The sequence below is a fragment of the Pleurodeles waltl genome, chromosome 1_2 (genome assembly GCF_031143425.1).
Source record: "Pleurodeles waltl isolate 20211129_DDA chromosome 1_2, aPleWal1.hap1.20221129, whole genome shotgun sequence".
NCBI lineage: Eukaryota > Metazoa > Chordata > Amphibia > Caudata > Salamandridae > Pleurodeles > Pleurodeles waltl.
The window spans coordinates 706,351,525-706,379,291 of record NC_090437.1 but is presented as its reverse complement, the minus strand read 5'-3'; the positions used below and the strand labels follow the sequence as shown (position 1 = coordinate 706,379,291).

Here is a 27,767-nt window from a genome sequence, read left to right as displayed (position 1 = left end):
GTGACAGGAGCGTCAGAGAACCCGAAATAAAGGACGCGGAATAAACAGGGGTTGAATGAAAGAACTGAAAGGCACTGGAAACCATGCAAAGGAAAGCACACTGATCACTTACACATGACTAAAGAAAAAAAACTTAAGTGCTAAAGAGGCAAAATACCAGTGTCTACATGAAGTAGCCTTTCTAAATTCTACCTGTCTGGCTGCTGATCACAGGAGCTCCCCCACATCCAGAGAATGCAGATGGCACTGGCGACGCAAACAGGTATCTCAGTCAACCGTACCACTGTGAATGTCAATGCAACCAAAAATTTGTGAAAGGTGGCATGTCGGCAGAGAGCAAAACACGTGCCTTACAAAAATCCATAAGCACAACTTACAAAGCCTGAACATGTCTTGGTACGCACGGAGAGCACATACAAGTTATAAATAGCGTGAACTGAAATGAAGTGCAAGTAAGTGGCAACATGCAACTCAAGGCCAAACTCAAACTGTAAATACAGTTTCTAACCGTATGTTCAAATGCTCACAAACGCCAAGTGTAAAAAGCAGTAAGAATGCAACTAGACGCCAAGTATACATAAAAATAAGAAAGTGTCTTTGTACATAAAGCCATAAAGTACACACTTTAGATGAGTTCAGGAAAAAAGTGTGTAGGTGCAAAGAAACAAAAAGCATAAATATTGGATGCAGCGTTTGTCATAAGTATTTGGTAACTAAAAGGAGAATATGAAGATTTTTAAAAAATGTGGGCATGCTCAACACAGAGTCAAAACTCGTGTTTAATAACAAAGATATACCCAACGTGTCCAAAAAAAGGTAAGAACACAAAGCGCAAGTAAGAATTTAAAACGTGCAATCCTGCAGTTGAAAAAAAGACAAAAACGAAAGACAAGATTGCAATAAATACAAGTAATTAAATAAACAAGCGGGCCTCCGCTCTCGATGTTGGGACCGCAAGCAGGCACACAGAGCAAATGTGACCAAGATAACAGCCTGATTTACAGCCTTGTTTGACGCCAAGCTATACTGAGAGCAAGAATGCTCTGCAAATGAAAACTGAAGCTTTGCAGAACCCAAGCAGGCAACAAAGAGGGAAAAAAAGGCCCGTACAGAAGAGCTAAACAAGACAAAGCATATTTATACAGTAGTTGGTCCCCGCTCCAAAGAGAAAATGGAGCGACAAGGAGGCATGACTGACCACTAACAAGGTAGGATTTTTGAATGACATTAAAAGGAGCAAATGAAATGGCTTTAAGCCCAAGTAAGTAAGTATACAAGAAGCTGTACGCTTATGCTCGATCTAACAAAAGGACCTTCGAAAGAGGGGGACAAAGGGGTTCAACAGACTTGTCTGTACACCATACCACAAATTTGTTCCAACGACAGGCATACATCATTTGGTGGAGGGACGCCTGGCTGCCAAGGTAATGTTACAGTGCAGAAGATCAAAAGCTGTCAACTACTGCCACTCAATCTTCATACAAGAAGTCGGAGACTGGACAGGTTCAGGTGGAGAGCAGTCCCCTGCTGCTGCGACAGAGGACCCTCCTCAAGGGGTAGTCTGATTTTAGGATTGATGGCCATTCTCAAAAGTTCAGGATACCAGACTCTTTGTGCCCAGTCAGGAGCCATAACAATTACTTAAGCTCAGTTGTTCTTGGTCTTCTTGAGAACTCTGGGCAGAAGTGGTATTGGCATAAAGGAGGCCTGAGTTCCACTAAAAGTGTAGCCGAGCAAGTGCCACCTTGGAAAGTCCAACACACAAAACAGCTGACATGTTGCGTTCTCAGTGGAGGCGAACAGATCTAACGAAGGCTCTTCACACTGCTGAAAGAGACCATGCACCACCTCCAAATGGGGACGCCATTCGTGATTGACCAGGCATTGATGGCTGAGATTGTCAACTCTGGCGTTCAGAGAGTCCACCTGAGGTTGAACCACCAAGGATATGCCTTGATGTTCCAGCCATGTGCAGAGGTGCAGAGCCTCCTGACAAAGGATCCACGATCTCACCCTGCCATGCTTGTTGCAGTACCACATGGTGGTGGTGTTGTCCATGAACACCTGCACCACTTTCCCTTTCAGAGAGGGAAGGAATGCTTTCAATGCTAGCCTGATCGCCATAAGCTCCAAAAGAGCGATACGGAGCCCGCACTCCACTGGAAACCAGATGCCTTTGATCTCCGCCTCTCTCACCCCATTCGACGAGTGACACGTCTGTCACTATTGTCAGATCTTGTTGGGGACACGGAGAAGGATCTGCCTCTGACCCAATTGTGCTTCAAGAGCCACCACTGCAGACCTTGTGCAGGTCCCTCTGAGATTTGAACCACGTCAGAGAGATTCTCCTGATGCTGCACCCACTGCAATTTCAGGTCCCACTGCAGAGCCCCCATTTGCCATCTGGCATGTGTCACCAGCAGGATGCAGGAGGCCATGAGGCCCAGCAGCCTCAGTCATTCTCATTGAAACCCAGGACTGAGGCTGAAATATCAGTATCACAGCCTGAATAGCCTGGACTGGCCACTCTGGAGCATAGGCCCGAACTCCAGTGTCTCCAATGAAAGGTAGCATCTGAGAGGGAGTCAGGTGTGACTTCAGTATATTTGCAGTGAACCGCAGCAAATGCAGGAGGTCCACCGTAGCCTGGAGGTGGGAGACAACAGTCAGAGGAGCCTGCCTTTAACAGCTAATCATCGAGGGTGGGAGTGGGAAACTGAAACCCCAAATCTGCACAGATGAGCTGCGACCACCGCCATCACCTTGGTGAACAACCAAGACCTGGTAAGGCAAAAGGGGAGCATGGTAAACTGAAAATGCTCGTGAACCTAAAGTAACATCTGTGGGCAGGCAGAACGGGAATATGGAAGCATGTGTCCTGCAAGTCCAACACTACCATCCATTCTCCGGGGACCAGGGCAGATAGGACCTGAGCCATTGTGAGCATTTTGCAAAAATTTGCATTTTGAAAAACGTATTCTTGAGGAAGAGATTAAGGGACCAGAGGTCTAGGATAGGGCAGAGGCACTTGTCCTTTTTGGGCACCAAAAAGTAGCGGGAATAACAACCACAGCCTACTTCTAGTGCAAGACTCCTTTCTATGGCTTCCTTGGCCAAGAAAGCCATCACCACCTCGCGAAGAAGTGCCAGGTGATCCTCTGTCATCCACTGATGGCATGGATGGAGGGGTAGTCTCGAAGGGGAGGGAATTGGCTCTTCGGACAATTTGCAAAACACACCTGTCTGACGTGATGGACTCCCAGCAAGGCAGGTGATGGCAAATCCTGCCTCCGACTGACCCTGATGGAGAAGCGTGAGACTAGGAAGGATTGGAGGCTGGAGTTGGAGGGGTGGTGGACTAAGATGACCGCTGGCTCCCTGATCCACAAGGATGTTGGATCCCACACCCCCGGCCACGCTGAGGCTGGCCAGCATGCACAGCCATAAAAGGGGTGAAAAGCAGACTGGGAGGGCGAGGGGCAGCCGTGAGGTTCAAGGAGCGAGCAGTAGCCCTAGACTCCTTAAAGCACTTGAGCTCCAAGTCTGCTTTGTCTCTGAAAAGACAGGTGCCATCAAAGGTCATGACCATAAGCACAGCTTGGACATTCCCCAAAAAGCCAGATGTCCTCAACCAACCGTGGCGCCTCAAGGCCACTGCCGATGTAACTAATCTACCCAGTGAGTCATAGCCAGTCCACATCATCTTGTGAACTTGGCTGCGTCTCACAGATCAGCATCAGTTTGAGTGAGAATGACCCAGTCCTCCTCTGGGCTGTGTCACAGCACCTGTGCAACCGTTTCACAAAGTATGGGAGTAACGGTCCAAAAGGCATGCAGTAGTTCATGGACCGCAATGCCAGACTAGAGGAAGAGAACAATTTATTCCCAAGATGGTCCAGTCTTTTTGATTCCCTATCTGGGGGTGAGGTAGGGAATGCATCTGGGGATGTAGAGGCCTGGATAACCAAGCTCTCAGGGATGGGGTGTTGGGTCAGGAATATTGGGTTGTTAGGCATAGGCCTATGGTGGCGGGCGATTGTCCAATTAACAGGAGCCCCTTTGCTGGGTTTAGACCAGGTCTCCAGCAGGATATCAGTGAGGGCCTCACTGAATGGCAGAAGGGGTTCTAAAGAGGAAGTCCCAGGCTGAAGCACCTCAGTCAGGAGGTTGGTCCTGAAAGCCACAAAAGGCAGCTCGAGTCCCAAGACCTCTGCCGCTCTCCTCACCACCACTGAATACAATACTCCCTCCTCTGTAGCCACAGTAGGGGGAGAAAGCACAGCAGTGTCAGGGGCGGTATCTAGACCATTGGCTTCACCCAGGTCCTGAGCCCAGTCCTTAGGGTCATCAACCTAGTATTCTAACGGTTCCAGCGACCCCTTCATACTATCATCATACTCGTACCCATAAGATTAAGGGTCAGGATCTGACCTAGCAAGCAAGGTGTCCGTCAAAGTCGGAATCGGCAGTAAGTATGTCATCAACGCTTACCACGGGCCCGGGCGGCGTCGGGAGCATCAACGTCTGCACAGTCATCGGGGAAGGTTGCAGTGGCAGACCAATGCCAGTGCGGACCCGGAAATGGATCCCTGAGTGCCCTCCAGAGGCATGTCCGTAGCTGCCTGCGCAAAACCCAAATGGGCCCCTTCCGACCCTGCTGGGCCCGAAGGCACTCCAGCAGGATCCGATTGCCGAAAGATGAGGCGCATGGCCTCATAGAGCTTGCGGAGTTGAGCAGGGTTGGCCCCGCTCCCGGAAACTTGGGGAGACGAAGAGCTGACCAAGAAGCTTTAAGGACCACTCCCTCAAAGCCTTCGGGTTTATGGCCCGACACTCAGAGCACAACTTCAGGTCATGGTTGCGCTCCAAACACCAGAAACACACAAGGTGTGGATCCGTCATGGATATCATCCAATGACGGGAGTCACAGGGCTTGAACCCGCTCTTCTGTGACATTGATACACCAGAAATTGTCAAAAAGTCTTCAACATAAGTCAAAAAGCCCATCAAAAAGTGACTGTGTGGTAGCTCATATTTGGATCTGCATGTAGGATGGCGCAGATAGAAAGGAACTGACGTCAGCACGCAGGGGCAGTGCCTATTTAGGACCCGTGACATCAAATCCAGCGACCACGACACCAACAACGGACAAAGAGTCTATCGACGCCACCTAACGGTGCGCTTGAGTACTGCTCAACAAAGAATCTCTGGATCCAAATGGACCACTGAGGGAAAATTCAAAGGTAAGGAATCTGCAAGTGGAAGTCTCTATCACATAATAAATACAGACAACTGATTCATGTTGCTAGGAAGAGATTGGCAGAATGAGTAAGACTTTGCAACACACCAAATACACTTTAAATGCATAAAGTAGGGCTGTACTTAAAACCAAATTTTACAGCAATACTACTTACTGTGCTCCAAAATCCAGCACTGAAGGTTGAATATGTAGGACCCTCCCACTAGGTCCAGAAAAGCTAAAAAGAAAAAAAAAAAGAAAAAATTGTCAGTTTCTCTTATCTAAGTGCACAGTGAACATTTCCCTAGTATGCTTAATAGCATTTTTTTCCCCAAGATGTAAGTTAAAACATTGAAAATAAAATACAATAAACATATAACAAAATGCTATCTTTACCAAACAATGGAAATGGGTAAAAGCTCCCTTCCATAATATCTTTACCAACAAGCATTTCCTACATAGCCCCATCATCACTGAACTCTTAAGGGATAACCGAAAGTTATCACACCACGCCCATCCCCACTAGATTAGGATAGCTCTAGAACAAACTATCAATGGCAAAATGTACCTACTCTATATGAACGACTGCATGATGGTCACGGTGCACAGGGTAACATAGGTGAGACTGGTCATTCTCTCAAGGATAACATGACTAAACCAGATCACCCCACTCCAGGCACCAACAGACCTTGTGACTTTTGTGAAGATTCTGAAGTACCCTGCAGACTCCAGGCAACTGCAGAAACCTGCTAAGTGTGGAAGGATGCCACTACAGAAGCTGAATTAACTGACCAGTCCCCAGGAAGACTTAGCTCTCATTATTGCCCCCCACAGGCACCCTACTCCCCCCTATGTACCAGATTATCTTAAATAAAATATCAGGCAAAAATAGTTTTCTAAATATTATTTACATACATGTTGTCCCATTCAATGATATTTTTGTAAACAATATTTATCACCTGTCATTTCTGTCAGATGATGATGTTGCTAACGATATTCTGATAATAAAACCTCCAAAAAACACAAGTAAAGCATGCTCTCAGTAATCTTCAAGTAGAAAGGTCAATAAAAAGCTACCTTCAACTCTTTGGACCTTTACGCCCAATCCTTGCTATCCATAAAGAAAAATACTATCCCAATTACTGGACTCTATCTGGAATTATTGAATTTTTTTTGAGAGGTGCAATTTTGAGTAAAAAATATGTGCATATAACGACTTTTATGATGAATATAGTTGTAACCGATGAAAGATGCTGCACTTGAAACAAATTAATGGTAATGTTTAGAAGTGTGATTAATAATGTAGTTTTAGTTCCGCCACATTTCCGTGAAATGGGTGCAGTTTCTAGTGATTGTTAATCCTGCTCAGTCTCCCCCTTCCAATCAATGTCCGCCTCAAGACTTCTCTCCCCAGTTTCTGCAGAGCACAGTATAACATAACATAACAATATTTCCTTTAAATAGATAGTTTCTAGTGTGAGTGAAACTTTTCAACGTGTCCCTGAAATAACTTTTTGTAGGACAATTTCGCTGGAAGTTACAATGCAGGCCTGCTAACACATTAGTGTATGAGCCTTGGTTTGTGAATGTTTATACTAAATTTTACATCACAGGATTGCTGTTGCTGTAGAAGGTAGTGTGGTTTTCTTCACAAAACTGTTGATTGATAGATTTCCTTTTCTTACTGGAAATGCTGATGGAGGTCTTTATGGACATGACATTTAGAGACACTGAATAATTTCTGATTGTTTTCTTTGTCTGAGCTTTCACTGCTTGTACTGCATTATTCTTTAATGCCTATTCAAAAATTTTCCAAATAAAACTTTTTAACGTGTCATCAATCTAGAACTTAATTTGTGAGTGGTTCCTGTCACTATTTTGATTTACAATGCTAAATTGTTGGGCTCGATGGCATGGTAGGTGGTGTCTCTTATCGCTAGATCAAGGGTGCTGGGTCAAAATCACCAGAGGTAAATTTTGGTGTCAATGAAGGCTGCAGTTATCACCCCTTTGGGAGATAACACCCTTGGCAGCACTCCAGATAGGGGCAATTAGACCCCTTCTGCCACTAGCTGGCCTCTGGCTCAGATAAGCAGCAGTTTTGTGAGGGCACCTCCTCCATATGATAAAGTCCCTCAGCCACCTTTTTCTCTTTTCATTTCCATCAATAGTCAGAATCAATCCAGTTCAGCAGGGCAATGCTTTTCTGAGGAACAGCAAAGAATGTCTCTGAAGAAAACATTCAAAGTTGGACAAGCAGGCTACACAAAATCAACAGCAAAATATAAGCTGCAATACACCGGGTTTAGGTGAAAGTAGATTAGAGAGATCTAAGTTACAAACACTGGATGCCTTCTGAAACTGCAAGCTGCTGCATACCAGAATCAGACCTAACTCAGTCCTTTTGGCGGAGAACAAAGATCTAGCTGGCCAAAGTATTTTTCCAAGATTAACTTACTGGTTGAGATTTTTAAACTGAGGGCTTTGCCACTCAAAAGGTTACATAATATTTTGGGGAAGACTGCCTTTCCCAAATCCAACATTTTGGAAAGGTTGCTCTGTACACCGCTTAAAGGATATCAAGAGTTGTAAACTGGCTGAGAAATGCCTTGTTTGTTTCACAGGGACCATTCCACCTGAAAAGCACCAGTTGAGTTTGAACAACTTACTGGTTGATAATACTGAAAGCAGTTGAGACAGTATAGTAAAATGAGGACATTTTAGCTGAAAACTAATTTTAGAGGCTTACACTAGTGATGGTTAGTGTGAGCTCCATCCAGAGGCTGGTAGTACCACTTTGCAATGGCCGCCAATAGTCCCAGATCACATCTTTTCCCAACCTCCAATTTGCACCCTACTCCCCCTTATGTACCCAAGAATACAGGCAGCCAAGAGCATCTACTCTGCTCAATAGCCTAGCGGCTAACACCTGCTCCAACCACTGGATATCACTGCCAACTCTGTTCTGTACAGGCAATTTCAACTCCACTCTCTAGCAGGCTATATCAACTCTACTCTGTGGCAGGCACAGCCAACTCTGTTTATGGTCTGCAAAACCACTAACACATGTAGGCTGGCAATACCAGCTACACTCCCTTGCTAAAAATGCCAGATTTGCCCAGTAATTAGTCACTGCTATTAAATCACTGTGCTTTCTGTTCCATTGGAATGCTTGCGTAAGATCAATGAAGGAGTGTTTTCAAAGGAATTGATGTGATGAATATTCCTCCCAATAAATGGCAATAGAATCTGCTTCAGCTCCATAATGCCTCCTAAATCTGGTTATGCTTCAACTTATGTAGTCATAACATGAATTGATGACATGAAGGACATACCAATAAGGGGAATTACTGGTCTGCTAAAGGTAGGTATGTCATGATAGTAAATAGTAGCCTCTGTGCAGCTCAGTTTACTTTTTATTTATGAAGCAGCACTGAAATATCCTGAGCTTCTAGCACTTTTCCTTAAGATCACAGACATTATGGTTTTTCAAAACCTGAAAGACAATTTGAGAATTCTTATTACTGAATTATGGTCAAGAAACAAGATAAGCTATACTTCTCTCAGCTTTGCGGGTGCTCGTGTCTTACACATGGAGTGATTAACAAATCCAAACCTAACTGGGTATTCATTTACTTCATGTGAATTCAGGACAACATTGTGCAATGTCAAATCATCTGGCAAGAATCATTCTCAAAGGCAGGGCTTACTGCTGGCTATGCGATGGGATTGATGGTGTATCCTCCAAACCCATCCACAATTAACACATTTCAAAGGTGGATAGGCAAATGCATGCATAAAGCATCTGCGCTGCCTGGCAGAAACCTTTGCGCTCATGAACCGTCTACAAGGTGATGCCAAAAGACGGTGATATATGTTTGCCAGAGGCCCTTGAACTCTCTCAAGGGTTGATCATGGCAGTAGCTATCTTATATTCTCAAACATTTTCCTTGTGTTTCACAAGATCCTTGCTAAGCAATGGAGCCTCTATGCTGATGCAGCCTGGAGCTGCGCTTCAGACCCCTTTGCTGGAGGAACAATCATCCTCTTTGGGGTAATTGGCGAAAGATAACCTTTATTCAGAGAAATATTGTTGGAATCAAATTAAGAGGAAATTAAACTTTGAATTGTTTTTTAACTTAGACTTTAGCAGTCAAAGACTTTGAAATTACTGCTCGCCTTTTTGAATCCTTTCTGAAGGAAAAGATTAATTCTAGTATTGAACATCATTATGGTGTGTAAGTAACGTGCATTTGAGGTAAAAACCACATTAAGTAAGTGATATATGTGTGGTACATTCGGAAACTAGAATTGTTAATGAATGTTATTTTCAAGTTGCGCCAACCACAAATCAGAACCAAAGCCACTTAAATATAAGAAAGTTCATGCATATGAAGTTGGTGGTGGTTATATAATCAGAACGTTAAGTTAATAAGCAGTTCTGTCATCACAGGCCTTGCTACAATTTAGTTTTTCGGAGAGTCAGTTTCATTTCAAGAACACAGAGTTGGTTACAGTGATACAACTTCAAGCTATATCACTATGAGAGTTAGATGCTCAAATTCATGACAGATTATTAAGGATCACTTCGTTTATTTTAGACATCTATAATGCAGACGTCAAAGCTCAGCAGAGTGACTAGGCAGTGGGGTGATATCCAGTGTCTAATTTTTCACTTTTAGCATTCCCTTTTCCAAGCTTCTACTTTATCTCAAGTATCATAATATATGTGGACTGGTGACCTTGTGCTGAGGAGTGGAAGAGTAAATTGCTCCCACTGGATCCAGAATACAAGGTTAGTGCTCTCTAACATATAATACCAACTTTTAATTAAATCACCTTTTCATATTTGTTTCAAGCAAAATAATTATGTAAAAAAAAAAAAAACTGGTCAGGGTCGTGTGGTGCCACCGCAGTAAAGGAAAACAATGCAGATATATCATTAGGTGCCTGGAAATGGGCCAGCCTGGCTGGAACTTGTGCAGAGAAAAAGCAATTCTAAAATTATTGAAAATGTAGTAGTCATATCTAAACCACCATACATATGGCAAGCAATAAAGCACAGTATAACATACACGGACATTCCATATAAAATAAAGTACTGCTCTTTTAAAGAATTCATATTAAATGGTGATCCGTAGGACAATGTTCATCTTGAAAAGAAGCCTCGTTTCAGAAGGCTAGTTCCAGTGGATTTATGGTGCTGTCCGTCATACTCCCTTTTCCTCCCCACCATTTCTTTTTTCAGTAAGCTCCCCTTCTGAGAATTGTCAAAGTGCTTACTCTCATTCCAATTCCAGTGAGTTGGTACTCCAAATACAACTCTAAAAAGACCAGTAAATGAATTGAGAGAAGGAGAGAAGGCAGCCAATGTCGAGGACAGCTCAGGCTCTTCCCGGGGAGTGGGAAATGAGCAAGACATAAATAGATAGATGTGAGTGTACCCACAGAGAGAAGAGAGATGACCCGGAAACAACAGAAGTCTAGAGGGATGATTTAAAAAACTAGACAACCAGTGGAATGACCTGAAGACCAAGGGAGACAAAAGAACAAGTCTGAAATCAAGCAATACTACAAAGAAGGCCACTTTCAAGACCTGGAGACCCAAATAGATAAAAAATAGGAACACCCAAAGACCTACTAATGTCAAAGGCAAATTAATATGTTTCCAGTACACAGAGGTAAGACACAACATAAAATACTCAAATGCAAGGCTAGAGATCTGAGGAACGTTATCAGCATCAAGAAAACTGAAGAGATGGAGAGGAGCAAAGCCAAATCTTTACCCAGATTTTGGAGAGACTTACAAATGTCTTCATTACTGCCCTGAGACAAGAGTCCATAGCCGACTTTGTCATGAACACTTGAGGAACACCAAGCCAAAAATTTTAAAAAGTTTGGAAGGAATGATACCAAAAGGCTAACATGTACGATGAAATCAGATGCTTACTGCTCTTAACAAAAGAATTTAAGGAAGCTCAACCCAAACAGAAAGATAAAAGAGCTGTCAGGTCTTCAATCAATGGGAATCGTTTCCTAATAATTCACAACACGCAGAAAGAGAAAACCGGAGAAACCAACATCTCTAGCAGTAGGACCAAGCAATGTGACTTGCGCTCTGTTTACTGCACAAAAAATTATAAAGTTAACCTAAAGAGATCTAAATAATTACATACAACGACCTAAACAATGAGAGAGAAGGGACACCCAACGGTAAAAATGTATACAAAAGAACTTTTACGAAATGGAAGGGTAAAGACTCTCCTGAACAGTCTACTTTTGCCTGAAAGAAAAACACCCTTAAACAGCTGCCTCATCAACAAAAGGTGATCTCTAGCTGCAAAAACAATCCAACCCTTGAAAACAGCATCTGAATGAGACAGTATTTAAGATACTGGACACAGAAAAAGGTTTGTCCATTCCATGATAAAAATGCATTTAAGTACATGCCGGACACAATAAAACACAAACTGTGCAAGCAGTTGGCGGGGCTACAGGATGGTGCTAAGTAAGTTTATTTCGACATACAAGATACAACCCTACAGAAAATAAGTACTCCTGTGTATAGGAGGGTGATGTAATGCGAACTCGACGACTGGCAGAACGCATGACCTTGCAGGCTCAACCCTAAAATAGCATGAAGGCCACTCAAGAATATGTTCAAAATGCGGGCAGCCTCTGTTGCTTAGCAAAGGGGAAGTTACAGACTGGAAGAATGACAAGCATCAACCTGTGCGACTTGAAGTTGCACTCTGTGTGAATATCATAACCTGCACCCAACCATTTCCTGTTCGACTGTGGTTAGCCACAACAACCATTCCCCCACCATGCAGAAACATTCATTATGAAGCGCAGGCCAACATACCAGACCGAGTCTTTTCTTCACAAAGGTATCCTGGGTTTAAAGGGCCTTCAATAAGAAGGATGTGCAGCCATCGGCAATGCCGCCTTTTAATAACAACCAAGTGTCAGCCTGTCCCAACCAGAGCGGGCCCTACTAGGTTTGAAACAAAGCTTGATTACAGTGGGGGTGTTTATGGATTGTATTCTAGCGTATCGAACTGTTTATGCCTCTCTAACAGTGAACTCGCGAGACTTTCAGAAACTATAAACGGGTCTTGTTTTGCCTGCGTGATGACTATGGAAGAAAAGGCATCAGCCCTGCCCTACAAAGACCTGCACGCTTGTAAAAACCTAACCACTCAACACCAAGATGCTAAACATCATCATCATCATCATTACATACTCAACGAACTGCTATAAAAAAATAAACAGAGTTTAGGAGAGAGCACCACTGTCCGGGCTGTGTACTCAGAGGGTGGTACCACTGATGCAGCACCGGAAAACCTACCTCGCTTAAGTCTGGAAAAGCGACCCCCCCCAACATGGGGGGAGTGCAGCCCCTTAGGGGTCGGGGGCGCCTGACCCTCGCACTAGTTGTGCGCGGGCTGGCCTGCTGCTTCCGCTCGCACGCCTCGCGAGGAGTGGAAGTAACGCCACTTTAAGATCGTTTGGGCTACGATGGCACCAGACCGGTTTGGGGCATAAAAGCGCCCCCCGCAGAAGGCACGGCCTTCTTCTTCCTGGCGCGGCGGCCTGAACACGGACAGGCCTTTCTTTGACTCTTGCACCTGGTGCCTGAACACGGTCTGGCCTTTTTGTGGACTCCTGCACCTGGAACTTCGTCGAGAATCATACCGTGGCGGAAGGCGGCAGGTCGTGGGCAGAGGAGCGGTGATCCAGGCGCACGTTTTTGGGCATTCTGCTCTTGTTTGGAGGGGAGTGTGCGCACGGTGGCTGAGCTCCATTTTTTAGGAGTGTTGTTGGGCTGTGCGCGCTCTCACCTGCTAGGGGTCACCCCATTTCTTCTTTAAGCTTAAATTAAGGTGAGTGGGCGCACGGTGTTGGGGCTCCGTTTTTAGGAGTGCTTGCAGTTCTGTGCGCGCTCTCACCTGCTAGGGGTTTCCCCCTTTCCTTTTATGATTTAAATTTTAGGTGAGTGGGCGCACGGTGTCTGGGCTCCGCTTCCAGGAGTAATTCTGGCTGTGCTGGGTCCCCCCCCTTCGCTTTTGAGATGATAAGGAACAGGTATTTAAACAGCATCTCAGGAGTATTAACCCCTGCCTTTTTGTCATCTGCTGCATAGCGCGATCGTATTGGCATCAATCAATTTTAATGTCATTTTGTAGTTCCATGTTATGATTAGTGGTACTTTTATTAACTAAAGCAGGTGTTTTTTGGAAATCGGTCTGTTAATTTCATGTTGATATTAAGTGTAAGCAATTTTAAGTGACTAATACGGTATTACAAACTTTGCAATTTTAATCTGGCGAATGTGGGGCTAGACTGCAAAGTAAAACGGTGAGCTTTACAGGAACCGGTCTTGCTGTTGAACAGTGGAATAGTTCTGTTAAATGCTGTGATTGCAAGATTACTGTTGGTGCTGTGTTAACACATTTTTTTTGCTTTCAGGGTGATTACTTTTAGCAGGTTCTTTGCCACAGCTTGGCCCTTGTTTCACCTGTCTTTTGCATTATGGCATCTAATAGGGTGAGGGTGGGTAAGAGGAAGAGCACCGATCCTGAATTGGCCCAACTATTGAAATTGGTCTTAGCGAAATTGGGGGACGGTGACTCAGATGGGGAGGTTGTCCCTTCTGATGGAGAGGATTGTGGGGAAGGCCCTCCCCGCCTGCACCGCACGCATGTAGCCCCACGTGCAGCATTTCCTCCAGTCAAACGGAGAAATAAAAAACAGGCCGCAGCAGTCCAACAACTTAGGCCGGCACAAACCGTCTCTTCCTCCCACCCCCTATAGTTGATTCAGTCACCATGGGGGCCCCTATTCCTGCATCGGATGCACCTTCTTTGGTCAATCCTGTGCCTCTCCCAGTGAGGGCGACGTCTATCCCGGGTCCGGTGGGGGGGTGGAAGCGATGCTGGCGGACATACGGCGTTCGTTAGCGGTATTGGCATCACCCACCAAGGATTTACCCGCCCAAGCAGTACCCACTAGTCAGGGGGTGGCACCAGGGGCGGGCACAACCACAGACCATGGGCAGGCAGCAATTGCCCTCCCAGGGGCATCACAAGACCCAACAACCCAAGTCTTGTTGTCAGTGTCACAGATATTAGCCAATATTACTGTGCCAACCTCAACTCCACCCCCCACGACCCCATGGGCTAGTGACTCATTGAAAAATACCGTGCAAGATCTTAAGCACCAGGTCGAGGCATTGGCGACAGCGCGTAATGTTCCTTTGTTACAGGTGACGACCTCAGGCACCGGGCTCGCTGTCTCAGAATCCGCCAGTGGAAAAAGACCATGATAAGGTCATTGAACAGGGTGTTAGTGCCACAAAAACACCGGTTTCGACTGAAGGGACGGGTTCGCACACATTACTATCTAGGCCAGGGACGTTAGCCTCACATGTGGCTTCTGAAATTAAACATATGGAAAGGCGAATTTGTGGATATTTTCAGCCTAGTGAGGGCTAAGAGAAGGGAGGTAGAACCAAAGGATAAAGATTCAAAAGCCTCATCATTTACTGATAATAAACCAAAGATTGAAGAGAATATTACTAATTGGTTATTCAGTTTTAATGTGTTTATGTCGGTCATGCTAGAAAAGTAACCTGAAATTGGTATGGCTTTGATATGCTATGCGAACAAAATACTAAAAGCCCACCATATGTATGGGGGGGAACACTTGGCTAGAATATGACAGGGATTTCAGGTGGGCAAAAGTAGAGGACCCAGTGATCGGGTGGGACCAAACTGAAGTAAATGTTTGGTTGGAGTGCATGAATAACAAATTACCTAGTGAGCAGCCCTTTCGAGCACAGGATTCAAATGACAAAAAAGGCTCTTCTTGGGCTTTCAACAGGAAGGTATGCTCCCGCCCCCCAGGGACGTGCAAATTCAGGCACTCCTGTTCATTTTGCAGGCACCCTTCCCACCCCCAATTTAAATGCCTTAAGAAATCAAGAGACAAAGTTAAGGAGGGGAGTAAGCCCAGTGGCTAGTTCCTCATTGCCTTCTCCCATTCATTTAGATGCTCTTATCCCTTGGTTGAAGGTTTACCCAGTTAAAGCTTCAGCTGAAATGCTGATTAAAGGTTTTTCTCAGGGCTTTAGAATTCCCGCCACCCGTGTCCCCCCTTTAGGTCACTGCAGAAATCTTATGTCTGCCGTGAGGAACCCCGGTGTAGTTGCTAGAAAAATTAGGAAAGAATGCACACTAGGGAGACTGGCAGGTCCTTTCCCTTCTCCCCCTACAAATGATTTTGTTTGTTCCCCCTTAGGGGTAGTACCCAAAAAAGATCATGGTCAGTTCAGGTTGATCCATAATCTGTCAGGTCCTCGAGGTGCTTTGGTGAATGAAGCTATTGACCTGGTCCTCTGTTCAGTGCGTTATGCTACCGTAGACCAGGCTCTGGAGAAGCTGAGGGGTCTGGGGCGCGGTGCGCTGCTAGGAAAAAAAGAAATTATTGAGGCAGCTTTCCGGCTTCTGCCAGTCCACCCGGAAGATTACCATCTCTTGGGATTCCAATTTAATGGGGACTATTTTTATGACAAGTGTGTGCCCATGGGGTGCAGTGTGTCCTGCAGTTATTTCGAGCAGTTTAGCTCGGCCTTACAGTGGATTTTTACCAGGCGTACCGGTCATGGAGATGTGATCCATTTTTTGGATGATTTTCTAGTTTGGGGTCCCCCTCTGTCTAAAAAATGCCTATGGGCCCTGCAGTCCCTAACAGCCATGTTCAGTGAATTTGGGGTCCCAATAGCACAGGATAAAACAGAAGGCCCCTCCACGTGCATCACCTTTCTGGGCACTGAAATGGACACTGAAGCAGGGGAGTGTTGCCTTCCTCCAGATAAGCTTCAGGTTTCTAAGGGGTCCATCCGAGCTGTTCTATCCCACAATAAAGTCACCCTTCACCAATTGCAGGTCCTGGTGGGACAACTGAATTTCGCCCTGCGGATCATTCCCGTGGCCCGACCTTTTTCCAGATCCATAGCTAGGTCTATGGCGGGATTGACCGAGAAACACCACCACACCAGACTGTCTGCTGAAGTAAAGGAAGATTTGAGGGTCTGGGATGCTTTCCTACAAGACTTCAATGGGGCGGTAATCTGGCCTCATCCCCCATTAGATAGCCCCTCCTTCGGCCTATTCACGGACGCTGCAGGCAGCGTGGGATTCGAGGCTATCCTAGACTCTGCCTGGTGAAGGGCTGACTGGCCATCAGAATGGGTTAACCTAGGTCTCACCAAAAATATTGCATTTTTAGAGCTATTTCCCATCATTGTAGTGGTATCTGTATGGGACGACATATTAAAAGACAAGTCTGTAGTATTTTGGTCAGACAACATGGCAGTCGTGGAGTCTATCAATAGACAAAAAGCTAGTTGCAGATGGGTTCTTAGATTACTTAAGCATTTGGTGTTACAGTGTTTGAAACTCAATATCACATTCCGGGCAAAACATGTTCCAGGGGTAAATAATGCGGCTGATGCCTTGTCTTGATCATTAATGCATGATTTTCAGAAGTTCCACCCACAGGCATCGGAGAGGATGACAGTTTCCAACATCACTGTGGAGGATTGGTGTCCTGCTCTATCAGCTTTAGTAGTGTCATCTTTGGCGGCACGAACAGGGTGGGGGGGGGGCATACGAAAGGGCCTTCTTGCATTATAGACTGTTTTTTAAATCTGTGAGCAGCTTAGATTGGTTTTCATCCGAAGCAATCTGTGCCTTTTTGCAGCATTTAAAGAGCAATGGTAAACCAGTGTCTTGCGCCAAAGCCAACTTATCAGCCATCCATTTTTTCGCCAAGCTAAGGGGGCAAGACTCTAAACTCAATGCCTTTGTGATTAAGCAGGCGCTAGTGGGATGGTCTAGAACTGACGGTCCCAGAGCAGACTCCAGGCGGCCCATAACCCCTCAATTATTAGAAAAATTGCTGGGCGCAGTCACCTTAGTTACATAGTCACCTTTTGAGGCTACCTTATTCACAGCAGCATTTTCAGTGGCTTTTTATGGGGCCTTCCGCATTGGTGAAATGATAGGTACTTCCAAGAACGACCACGCGGGAGGTCTCCAGTGGCCTGATGTGGTAATCGATAAAAACTTTACCACCATACAGCTGCCTAAGTCTAAAACTGATCAGTCAGGCAAGGGGGCGAGAATTGGTCTCCGGGCTGCGCATTGCTCAATTATCTGTTCTGTAGCCAATCTAGCTGCTTACTTAAAGGTGCGCCCTATAGAGAAATCCACTGCGCTATTCATACATGCAAATGGGGACTGTCTGTCGCGCTACCAATTTGCAGAGGTACTAAAGATTACACTAATGGCAGCGGGCGTAAAACCCTGGGGTTACTCCCCCCATTCTTTCAGGATTGGCGTGGCTACCTTGGCAGCCGAGAAAGGCTTGCCTATCTCAGAGGTGAAAGCCATTGGAAGATGGGCATCCAACTGTTACAAGCGTTGCGTTAGGCCGGAGTTGGTCTAATCAGTGGTCATCTGTGATATAAAAAAAATTATCATCATTTCTCACGCATTTTTTCCTTTATTACAGTAGATGGCTTCTCGTGTGGTTTGGGTGCTGGGGCATTCATTCGTTCGTCGGGCGGCATACGGTTGCAGCAGCTCCGTAAACCGAATCCGGCGGCAAGCTTAGACGTTGCCTTCAGGTGGTGCAGAGTTGGCGGCAAAGGAATTAAACAGCTTCAGCAGCTGATAGATTTGGCTTGTGGATGTACAGGGCTCCAATCCCCGGACCTCATCATCATTCACCTTGGAGGCAACGACCTGGTACACTTAGGACGGAAGGCCCTCAGGGAGGCCATATTTTTGGAAATTACTAAGCTAGCTAAGCAATTCCCTAACGCAGCCATCGCTTGGTCTCACATGGTGCTGCGGAAAAAATGAGGCTCAGGAATAAAGCCAGGGAAAATCAATGTGTCAGTTCGGAGGCTTAATGCGGAGATGGCAAAACTATGCCCTGGTCCGGGCCGTTTGTGGAACATCCCTCATAGACAATTAAAGGGACCGGAAATGTTTCATAGGGACTTGGTTCACTTGTCCGTCGCCGGTACTGACCAATTCATGGCTGATATGTGGTTTTTCGCTAAGTGTTGGTTTTCTGGTGGGGAGGGCGAAGGACCTTTGGGGCCCTGGTCGCCCTCGTGGCGGAAGAAGAGAGACTAAATGTAACCGGAAGCAACAGAGGGGACCCCAAGGGTGGGGACCCGGTATAACAACAGAGATAGGATCCTGAAGTCCTGGGCCAACCTGCGGATGGACACACCTGATTAGGGTAGGGAGCCCAGATCACTGGGGTGGTCAAGGGGCTCATGCCCTGGGCCGCCCCGGTACACCCCTTGGCTGATTGGTGTTTGGAGCGGAGGCGGAACCCTGAGCATGGGGGCAAGGAACAGAGGAAGCAGGGGTACCGCCCCCCCTAGGGATACAGGTAAGGACCAGTCCCTGTATGGTCCAAAGGAGGTTAAGGACAGGAAGGGATCCTGTCAAAAATGATTTATGGTTACAAAGGAAAAAAGTATCTATAACAGTATATATTCATTTTGCAGTGAAATGTTTTTTTATAGAGTAATTTTGCATATGATGATTTGCATACATTGTTTATTTGAATTTTAATGAAAGTATATATATAAAATAAATACTTCTTCCATCAAACTAAAATGTCTTGTCGGTTGGTGTATGACCGGTGTTGGGGTGAGGGCCTGCTGGCGGCTTCCGAGTCTAAATGCCTGTTGTAAACAGCCATCTAGCGTGAGCCAATGCAATTCCAAAGACGGCTTGGCGGTCTTCGGCTTACAAAAAAAATATTAAAGGCCCAAATAATGTGTTTGATAAGATGTTTTTTCCAAATGTACCGCCGGGAGCGTTAAAGGTTTTAAAGACGTCAAGATCCGATACTTTACACATAAGCAGTATTTAAGAGCACCAGGAAAAAAAGTACTGCAGAAGCAGCGCAGGCGTAGTTCTATTTCTGCCACACAACACATATTGTCTACTTCATCCGATGTGCGTCAGCAGAAGTGATGCACATCATAAACAGGGAAGAAAACAAAGAATACCAGTCCTAAACACTGCACGAGGAAATTATCCTCATCACCACTCAAGTCTTTTGCCAGGAAACAAATCTTTATTTTTGTCCTCATTCACCGTGGCCGTTAAACCAACCCTTCTGACTTTACCATCAATAGAGTAGTCCAGGCCAGGGGACGCCCTTAACTCTCAAACTATCCTCTATCTACCAAGATTTCTGTGAGGATTTCAGAGCGGGGGTAAAATCATTGGACCAATAACAAAGAAAAATAGCTTATTATTACATAATGCTTTCAACATATTGCCATTACCTAAATCGATGTTTCCACGCCAGTAATGGGGCCCAAAGGTTCCCCCCAGTCCTATTACTCTTCCGTAACATTAAATCCAAATCTGCAGTACGAAACACAGCGTTAAGCCACTCCGAATATATTGGAGGGGAAGCCTACATCCATTTTCTACATATTTCTCTTCTCCCCAACAAAATTACATAAAATAAAAATTTAAGTTTTAAAGTTGTACCTCTTCTACTCCTCCCCACCTGACCCTGTGGCTGACCAAATATTATTAAAGGGAGAGATGCTACAATATCCCACTCCAATATACTCGAAGCAGTCTCACATACCTTTTCCCAAAAAAGGCAAATATCCGGACATTCCCAGAACATATGAATGTCAGTTGCTCGTATTAAGCCGCATTTTGGACATTTCACCTCCTCCCCTCCTTTCATTTTAGACAGTTTCTCAGGAGAAATGTAAGCTCTATGAATCGTATAAAAGTGATTCTTCCTCAAAGCGGCCGATTTAACTGTATCAAACAAAAAAGTAAGTAAGTGATTTCTTCCACCATATATGAGCTAGCTCTTTAGAGAACAAATTACTCCACAAAACCGTAGGAAGTTCAAACTCACCACCCACCCCTTCTAGGATGCCCCAGTACCAAGCTGCCACTCTATGGGGACCTGCCAAGGGGCTCGGAACGACATCTCCAAAACGTTAGGCATACTCACTCCTCCCTTAACCCCCTGTGCCCAATCCCTTATCTGCAAAAACTTCCATCTAGTCAGGTAGCCGCCCGTTTGTTGCTTCAGCTCTTCCCAAGAAAGGAGGACCCCCTCCTGAAAAAGATCCCCCCAGTACTCTATCCCTGCCCGTTTAATTGGTAAAGCCAAAACATCTTGAAAACAATCTGGTGTACCCGGAGAATCCCAAATAGGTGCGTTGCAGTTATAATATGTTACCTTTGCAGCTAATCTAAGCTGATACCAACATTCTGCCAGTCCCTGCATAATTTTCTGTTTTACCTTTTTAAAGAACTTAGGATCACCAAATTAAAATATAAAATTCCTTGACGCACCCTTAATGGTGAAGGCCATCGCCTTAAACATAAGACGCGTTGTTGTAGAGTCTGGAGAGAGAAATAACATCCTAGTATTCTTCAAAAGAAAAGCCCAAGCATAATACTGTAGTTCTGGTAGTGCCAAGCCACCCTTTTCCTTACACCTGCGCAGCTTTTTCCGAGAAATTCTAACCCCTTTAGAACTCCATATAAAATCATTTATAAGCTGCTGCATCTTATCTCTACATTTTTTCTGCATAAGGAGTGGGGAAGCGGAAAACTGAAAATTCCACTTGGGAAGAATGGACATTTTTACCAAATTAACTCTTCCAATAATTGTTAAAGGGAGATGAGCCAAACCCTGCAATAATCCCTTACACTCCAATAACAGCTTTTGCTGATTCCTCTCTGCTAACTGCTTGATATCCTGGGTCACCAGGACACCCAAATACCTTATTTCATTCTTACAATAAACCGAACTGTACTCCATATTCCATGCCATAATCTCCGTCTTTTCCACATTTACCGGATAGCCCGATATCTTACCGAATCCTTCGGCTAATTTAAAAATCTCGGGGATAGCTGATGATAGATTATCTGGATACACCAAGAGATCGTCCGCATATAAAGCAACTTTTTTTTCCCAACCTTTACAACTAAAGGGAGTAATCACCGGATTCTGCCTAATCTTCCTAGCAAATGGCTCGATATATAGATTAAATAATACGGGGGATAGTGGACATCCCTGTCTAGTACCTCTTATTATCATAATGTCTCCAGTAAGATTTCCATTAACGAGTATTTTTGCTGTAGGGGCCCTATATATCCGATTCACAATCCCACAAAAATTATCACCCAAATTAGCTTGTTTTAAAACTGATTTTAAATATCCCCAGCTTACTTGGTCGAAGGCTTTCGCTGCATCAATAGTAATGATCCCCAAAGGGGATTCAAAAGAAGTTGCCAGATCTATAGCCCCAATCAAATTATATGTCAATTCATATAAATATCTTCCCTTTGAGAAACCCTTCTGGTCCGAGTGTATCAGGTTATTAACTCCTCTATTCAACCTATCTGCCAATATCTTGGCAAACAATTTATAATCACTATTTAATAGCGAAATGGGCCTGTAAGATGCGCATTTTGTCGCATTTTTTTTTCTGGTTTCAGAATCAGCGTAATAATCGCCTCATTCCATGTTGTTGGGATGTCTATTTCGCATAGAAAAAATCTTCCCAAACAACTCTGTCAAGATTGGGATAATTATGTCACCTAGTGCTTTATACAGCTCCACTGGGATACCATCAGGACCCGGGGCTTTCCCATCCTTGCCTCCAGACAACACCGCCCGTACTTCGTCCATTGTTATAGGGCCATTAAGGAACTCCTGCTGCTGCAAAGTGATTCCCGGTAACACATCAGGGGCTAACCAACCCTCCACCAATTCTTCTCGCCCCTCTACACTTTCAGTATACAATGATGCGAAAAATTCCTGAAATACATACTCCATGTCTGCACATCGTGTCGCTTTCGCCCCGACTCATCTGATTTGATTTCCTTAATATGGTTCCTAACTTGATCCCATTTAATCTTCCAAGCAAGCAGCTTCCCCGCATTGTCACCATACTCGAAGTGCTCCAGTTTGCTTGCCTCCCATCTTTTAACAATTCTTGCTTGTAAAATATTTTTCATTCGTTGTCTTAACTCGGCCATTTCCACCCTAGCTGCCTCTGACTGAGTCGTTTCCTCTTTTCTGACCAATTTTTCGCTTTTTTAAGCATTTCCTGTTCTAAAAAGCTTATTCCATTTCTAAACATCTTACACTTATAACATGCAATGCTCGTGATCTTCCCTCTTATGACGGCCTTGAAAGTATCCCATACCACCGATGGTGATGCAGAGCCTATATTAGTACTAAAAAAAAAACTTCTGTTTCCCTATGTAATTGAGATATCACCTCTTCTTCCAGTAGTAATGCACGCTCGAGTGTCCATCTATTATTCGTTCTCCTCCGAGACAAGGTTATCTCCAACGATACCGCTGCGTGATCTGATAGATGAGAAGGTAAATATCGTACCTCATCCACGCTCTCAAGCAACCGACTGTCAACCAAGAAATAGTCAATACGTGAAGCGTGGCTATATTTCTTATTGATAAAGGAGAAAGCCCTTCCATTCCCAGCCCTCTTACGCCATATATCACACAGGCCTAGCTCTTTCATCATTCTCCTTAGATATTGCTGAGAGTTTAGCGTTCCTAAGGATCTACAAGTATCCGTCCTATCCAGTTTATTATCCAGCACCACATTAAAATCTCCGATCAAAATGACCGGATCTGAAAATTCAATTACCTGGGAGAACAACAGATTAAGAGGCTCAATATCATCACGATTTGGACCATAATACCCGACCAATACTATAACATCTCCCCCAACCTGAGCTCTTAGTAAGACCCAACGCCCTGCTTGATCCGATCTTACTTCGAGTAGTTCTACCCTAGCTTGCAAGCCATGTTTAACCAAAATAGCCACCCCTCTCGTATGGAAATTATGGTTAGTGCAGATACAACTTTGAACCCATTCTTGCATCTCAAATAGTTTCTTACACTCATCTACCGCCAGATGGGTTTCTTGTAAGACAAGAATTTGTGCTGGCGAGTCTCTTAAATATTGTAGAATTTTATTCCTTCTCGCACTGGTCCTCAGACCATTAATATTCCAAGAAAGCATGTGCATGGTAAGCCCTCCCTTCCCCTGACCTTTGCCTATACTAGCCATTTATAACCAGTGAACTACCCCTATGCCTCGGTGAATAAGGTACATTTTTCCTATTTCCCCCAAATTGCCCCCCACCTTGTGGCCCACCTTCCCTTCCCTCCCTCACCCCTCCCATAGAGAACCCCCCACTTTGTCGGCCAACATGGCCCTATTTTAGAACGCCCTGCCTTCCTGGGTGGCTTAGTGCAAGCGGGGGAAACTCCCCCTTCACATATGGTCAGCCTGCTCTCTCCTGATTACGGCCAACAATTCATCCGCCCTACCCACATCCCTTATATTATAAATTTTATCACTGTACATAACTCGGAGAAACGCAGGGAATTTCAACTGTGCAGAAGCCCCTAACTTCTTAAACTCATCCTGACGCTTCCCCAACTCCCACTGCCTATCCATAGTAAGTTTAGACAAGTCTGACCTAATCTCAAATGTCACATTTTCAACTTTTAATGACTTTTGCTTGAATGCGCTAGTCAAAATCTTTTCTTTCAAATCATAAGTTAAAAAGTTAATCAAAATTCTTCGAGGTCTACTACTATTCAATCGTCTCGTAAAAGGGTTTTCGATGTACTCTCTGAATATCTTTCTCGATCTCTTCTTTACTCTCCTCCAACTCACATGCAGACTTAATAAAAGAGACCACATAAGACTTCAAATTTCCCCCTTCCGCTCCTTCCGGGACCTTCAAAAGTCTAATATTGTTCTTTCGTGAATAGTTCTCCAACTGCTCCAGCCTGGATTGCTCCTTTTCCTTTAGCTCTGAATCTCTTCTTTATGCTGCTTCAAATCCTCCTTCATTCCCCCCACCGTTTCCTCTAGAACTTGAGTCCTCTCCATCAAGCTGTCGAACTTCCTTTCCAGTACCTCACAGGCCTCTCTGATTTCCCCTTGATTGATCTCAGAGCTGGCGAAGCCCTTTTTTATATCTTCCGAAATGGAGAGAATCACTGCCTCCATTGAGGGGCTATTGAATTGGACCAGGGACCAGGGCTTGGACGGGAGGGGGACTAAAATCCACCAACACTGAGTCCTCTTCCCCTCGTGGAGAGGTCATTATCTCACTACTTCGTTAAACTGAGGAAGAGGACTCAGATCCTGCATGCACCACCTCTTGACAAACCTCGTCACCAACTGGAGGGAGAGTATTATCTTCCACCCCCTTGCCAGAGCCCCCGCCATTACCACTTGTCTGTGAAGTATGTTCATCCATTCTCCCCTGTCCTAGAATGAGTACAATATCGTCCGGTCTCACCCTAAAATAGGCTCTCAGTGAGGGCGTAAGTTTATTTTTAAATTTTTGCCTTCCCTCACCTCCTCTCCTTACAGCATTTCTCCCAGGTTCTAAAACTTTATTTAGTGTATTTACACTCCTCTTCCCTGTGCTCCAAAGTCTTCGTTCCCCCTCTCACCCTCCTTTTGCCCTGGCCCCCCTACCTGAAATGGATTAGAAAAAGGGGGGGGGCTGCTACCCCCTCCACCCTGCCTTACTGAGCCTCTGACGGGCTCCACCGCCTCCACAGCCTCCTTTCCAGCTGCCTGCTTCCCAGGGCTTACCGCGCTTCCAGGTTCCTGGGAGTTCCTCCCAGGAACCTTGCTTGTGCTGATTCTGCCGGGATTCCCCCGGAGGGGAATCCGTGCTGCTCCTCGGCGCACCCGGCGGAGCTCCAGCACGGCACGACCCCAGTGCTGGGGTCTCCCGCCGGATGCCTCCCCCTCCTCCTCGAATGGAGTCAACAAACTCCCTGTGCCTCCGATCGCCGACTGGCACATCCGCAGTGCTGTCCAGTCCTGTGCCATGCCTCCCAGGAAAATGGCAGGTGAGCGTCCTAACGGGCTACTGCCTCAGCGTAGCCCGCCATGTTCTCCCGGAAAACAGTCGCCAGGAAATAAATCTTATCAGAAGTTTATCAACCATATGCCAGGGGGCCTATGGAGGTAGGGTGGGTCTGTTTCCACCCAACTCGTGTTACACAGATATTTTTTTTTCTTTTTAATCCACTTAACTTGTTGAGCTAAGTTCAGCCTTAACAAGTTTGGTACAGATCAATGTATGGGTCAGCGATGTATAAGGCGCATCACAAAAGTGCACTTTCTATTCAAAAACCTTCAGCTGATTGACTCCACAGATTAGTGAAAAAACATTAAACTGATACGAACCAACCCGAACGTGGAAAGTAAAACAGAGTACTGCAACTCGTGATCCTTGGTTGGTTTGGTGAAAATTTCTCGAACTGATAAATAAAAAATAAATAAAAAAAATAGATATTACATAGGCATATATGCAGTAGATGGTATGTGAACTTTCTACAGCCCTCGAAGTATGGAGGGATGATGGCCGTCTGCTAGGTTTTATGAAGCCGTGTTTCTGACACAGATTCCATGCCTCACCATGAAGTGCTGGCGCAGGTGCCTTAATAAAAATGATTAATGAATATTTATGTACTTTGAAATAAAGTTTATATAGAAAATGTAATAACATAGAAAAATTGTGCACGCATTTGAAAATGTGATCACAAAGAATGGCCACCAATGTTAACGAAATGTACTAATCAATGATTAAATAGTATGAAATGTTGAATATATGTTAGACTAATGCAGTAATATGGCATATTTAAGGGTTATGAATTTAGCTTTCCCTTTATTAATTGTAGGCCTTAACTTAGCGAGTGTCTTGGCCTACTTGCCAGGCGTCATGTAAAAGCACTACTTCTCAGGGTTTAATAAAAATGCTGACCAAGAGAATTAAACTGTGAAATGTCTATTGTATTATTTAAATGTGCCCGTAACAGAAACTGCTAAAAGATGATGTTCCTGCTAATGCAACATTTTATGTGTAATGTGTGTGAGACTGGCTTTCCCCAGGACAAGAACAATGAAGATACTAACTAGAGTAGAAGCTGCAACAATATTATTACCTGACAAGCCGGACGATGAGGACATCGTAAGACAAACCAATCAACAATATGAGAATGGAGAAATATTAGAATTCATAGATTTGGGCTATTAGTTTTATTGGACAGAGTGTGAAAATATGATTAACTGACCAATAGGGAATTAGGGGATAGTTTAGGTGACTTTAATATAACAATGCTCATTCTGAGAGAAGACAGCCATTTCCCGTATTCTTTCTGACTGAGGTTACTACTCTCTTATGCAAAACGTGCTAACTTTAATGCTTAAATGACTTTGCCCTTTTCATTTCTGATGATGACGCCTGATGCCTTGCTGATCAGACTGATGTCCTGAAGACAAAGACTGATTCGGTTATGCTGATCCACTCAGAGGATAAGCATATTCTGAATTGTAATTATTATGCATATTTGCTTTTTTTCTTTCTAGGTACCAACTGCGCTATTTTGTTAGAGCCTTAGATGTTTTTCCAAATTTGTGTCACTAAAATGTTTTGCATGAAGCCCAATATGCTGATGCTAATCTGACATTAGTTAAGAATCCCGACTTACGATGGCAGAGACTAATGCTTGGTGAATTTCTCTGCTAAACTTCATGTACTTCATTTCATTTGACGCAGCTGACTTCGCTATTGATTTGCACCATAACTTTAGGATGTGCTGTAGTTCAAGCTTTGATTAGATTGCGTTTCTTCCGCCGCTTTGGACAACCAGTGTTGTTTCTGTATGTGTTCCATTTGATTTTGAGATTAATTTACATGACCTTAGCATTGTTAAAATAGGAAAATAAACATTCTAAACTTTTAATAAAAGTGTGGCTATTCATGGCTGAAAGGTCATGGTGCGTAACAATTACTGACTCCACTGATAATTGATTTTGGTAATTACTAATCATTGTTGATTATCATCTACTGATTATTGATTATGTACTGGAGCTATGGTAAGAACTTCTAAATTGTGAGTCAAAAGGTTCATCGACCTATTCGCGTCCCCTTGTAAGTTTACTTAAGGTCAGGCGCGCTATCAGAAGCATATGCCAAAGTGTGAGACAAAAAAAACACATCTCTGGCAAACGGTCCTGCTGACCTCAGTGTAAAGATGTTTGCATTTTATGCCTGAGTGAGATAGAAATGTAACAATCGTTTCAACTCTGCCATTCTGTCTTCGTGTGCTGTGAACAGAACTTGACTAAAGGCAATTCCGTGAATGCAAGTACATACGTCTACACTATAGTACGAGTAGTGGATATGGCATGTTCGATTGTCACAAACTTAGTATAGTACCACTATGTAAGCTGTACAAAGTGTAAACATTATGCATACCTATATTACCAACACTGGGCTCCCTGAGAGTAGTATGCTACCCATCCACGACAACAGGTAGCACGCTACACTCTGGATGTATAGTATCCTGAAGGTTCAGCCAAAGATCAC

The 27,767-nt window shown here is 44.5% G+C and overlaps 1 protein-coding gene across 3 annotated transcripts in view; it reads right to left on the bottom strand.

The window, feature by feature from the left end:
• The window catches only part of TMEM131L (transmembrane 131 like), a 522,596-nt gene that overhangs the window by 327,899 nt on the left and 166,930 nt on the right, over positions 1–27,767 (bottom strand). For all 3 annotated transcript variants that reach the window (XM_069242819.1, XM_069242836.1, XM_069242829.1), the window contains exon 4: positions 5,415–5,477. In XM_069242819.1, coding sequence (XP_069098920.1) covers positions 5,415–5,477 — 63 coding nt within the window. The remainder of the gene's footprint in view (positions 1–5,414; positions 5,478–27,767) is intronic.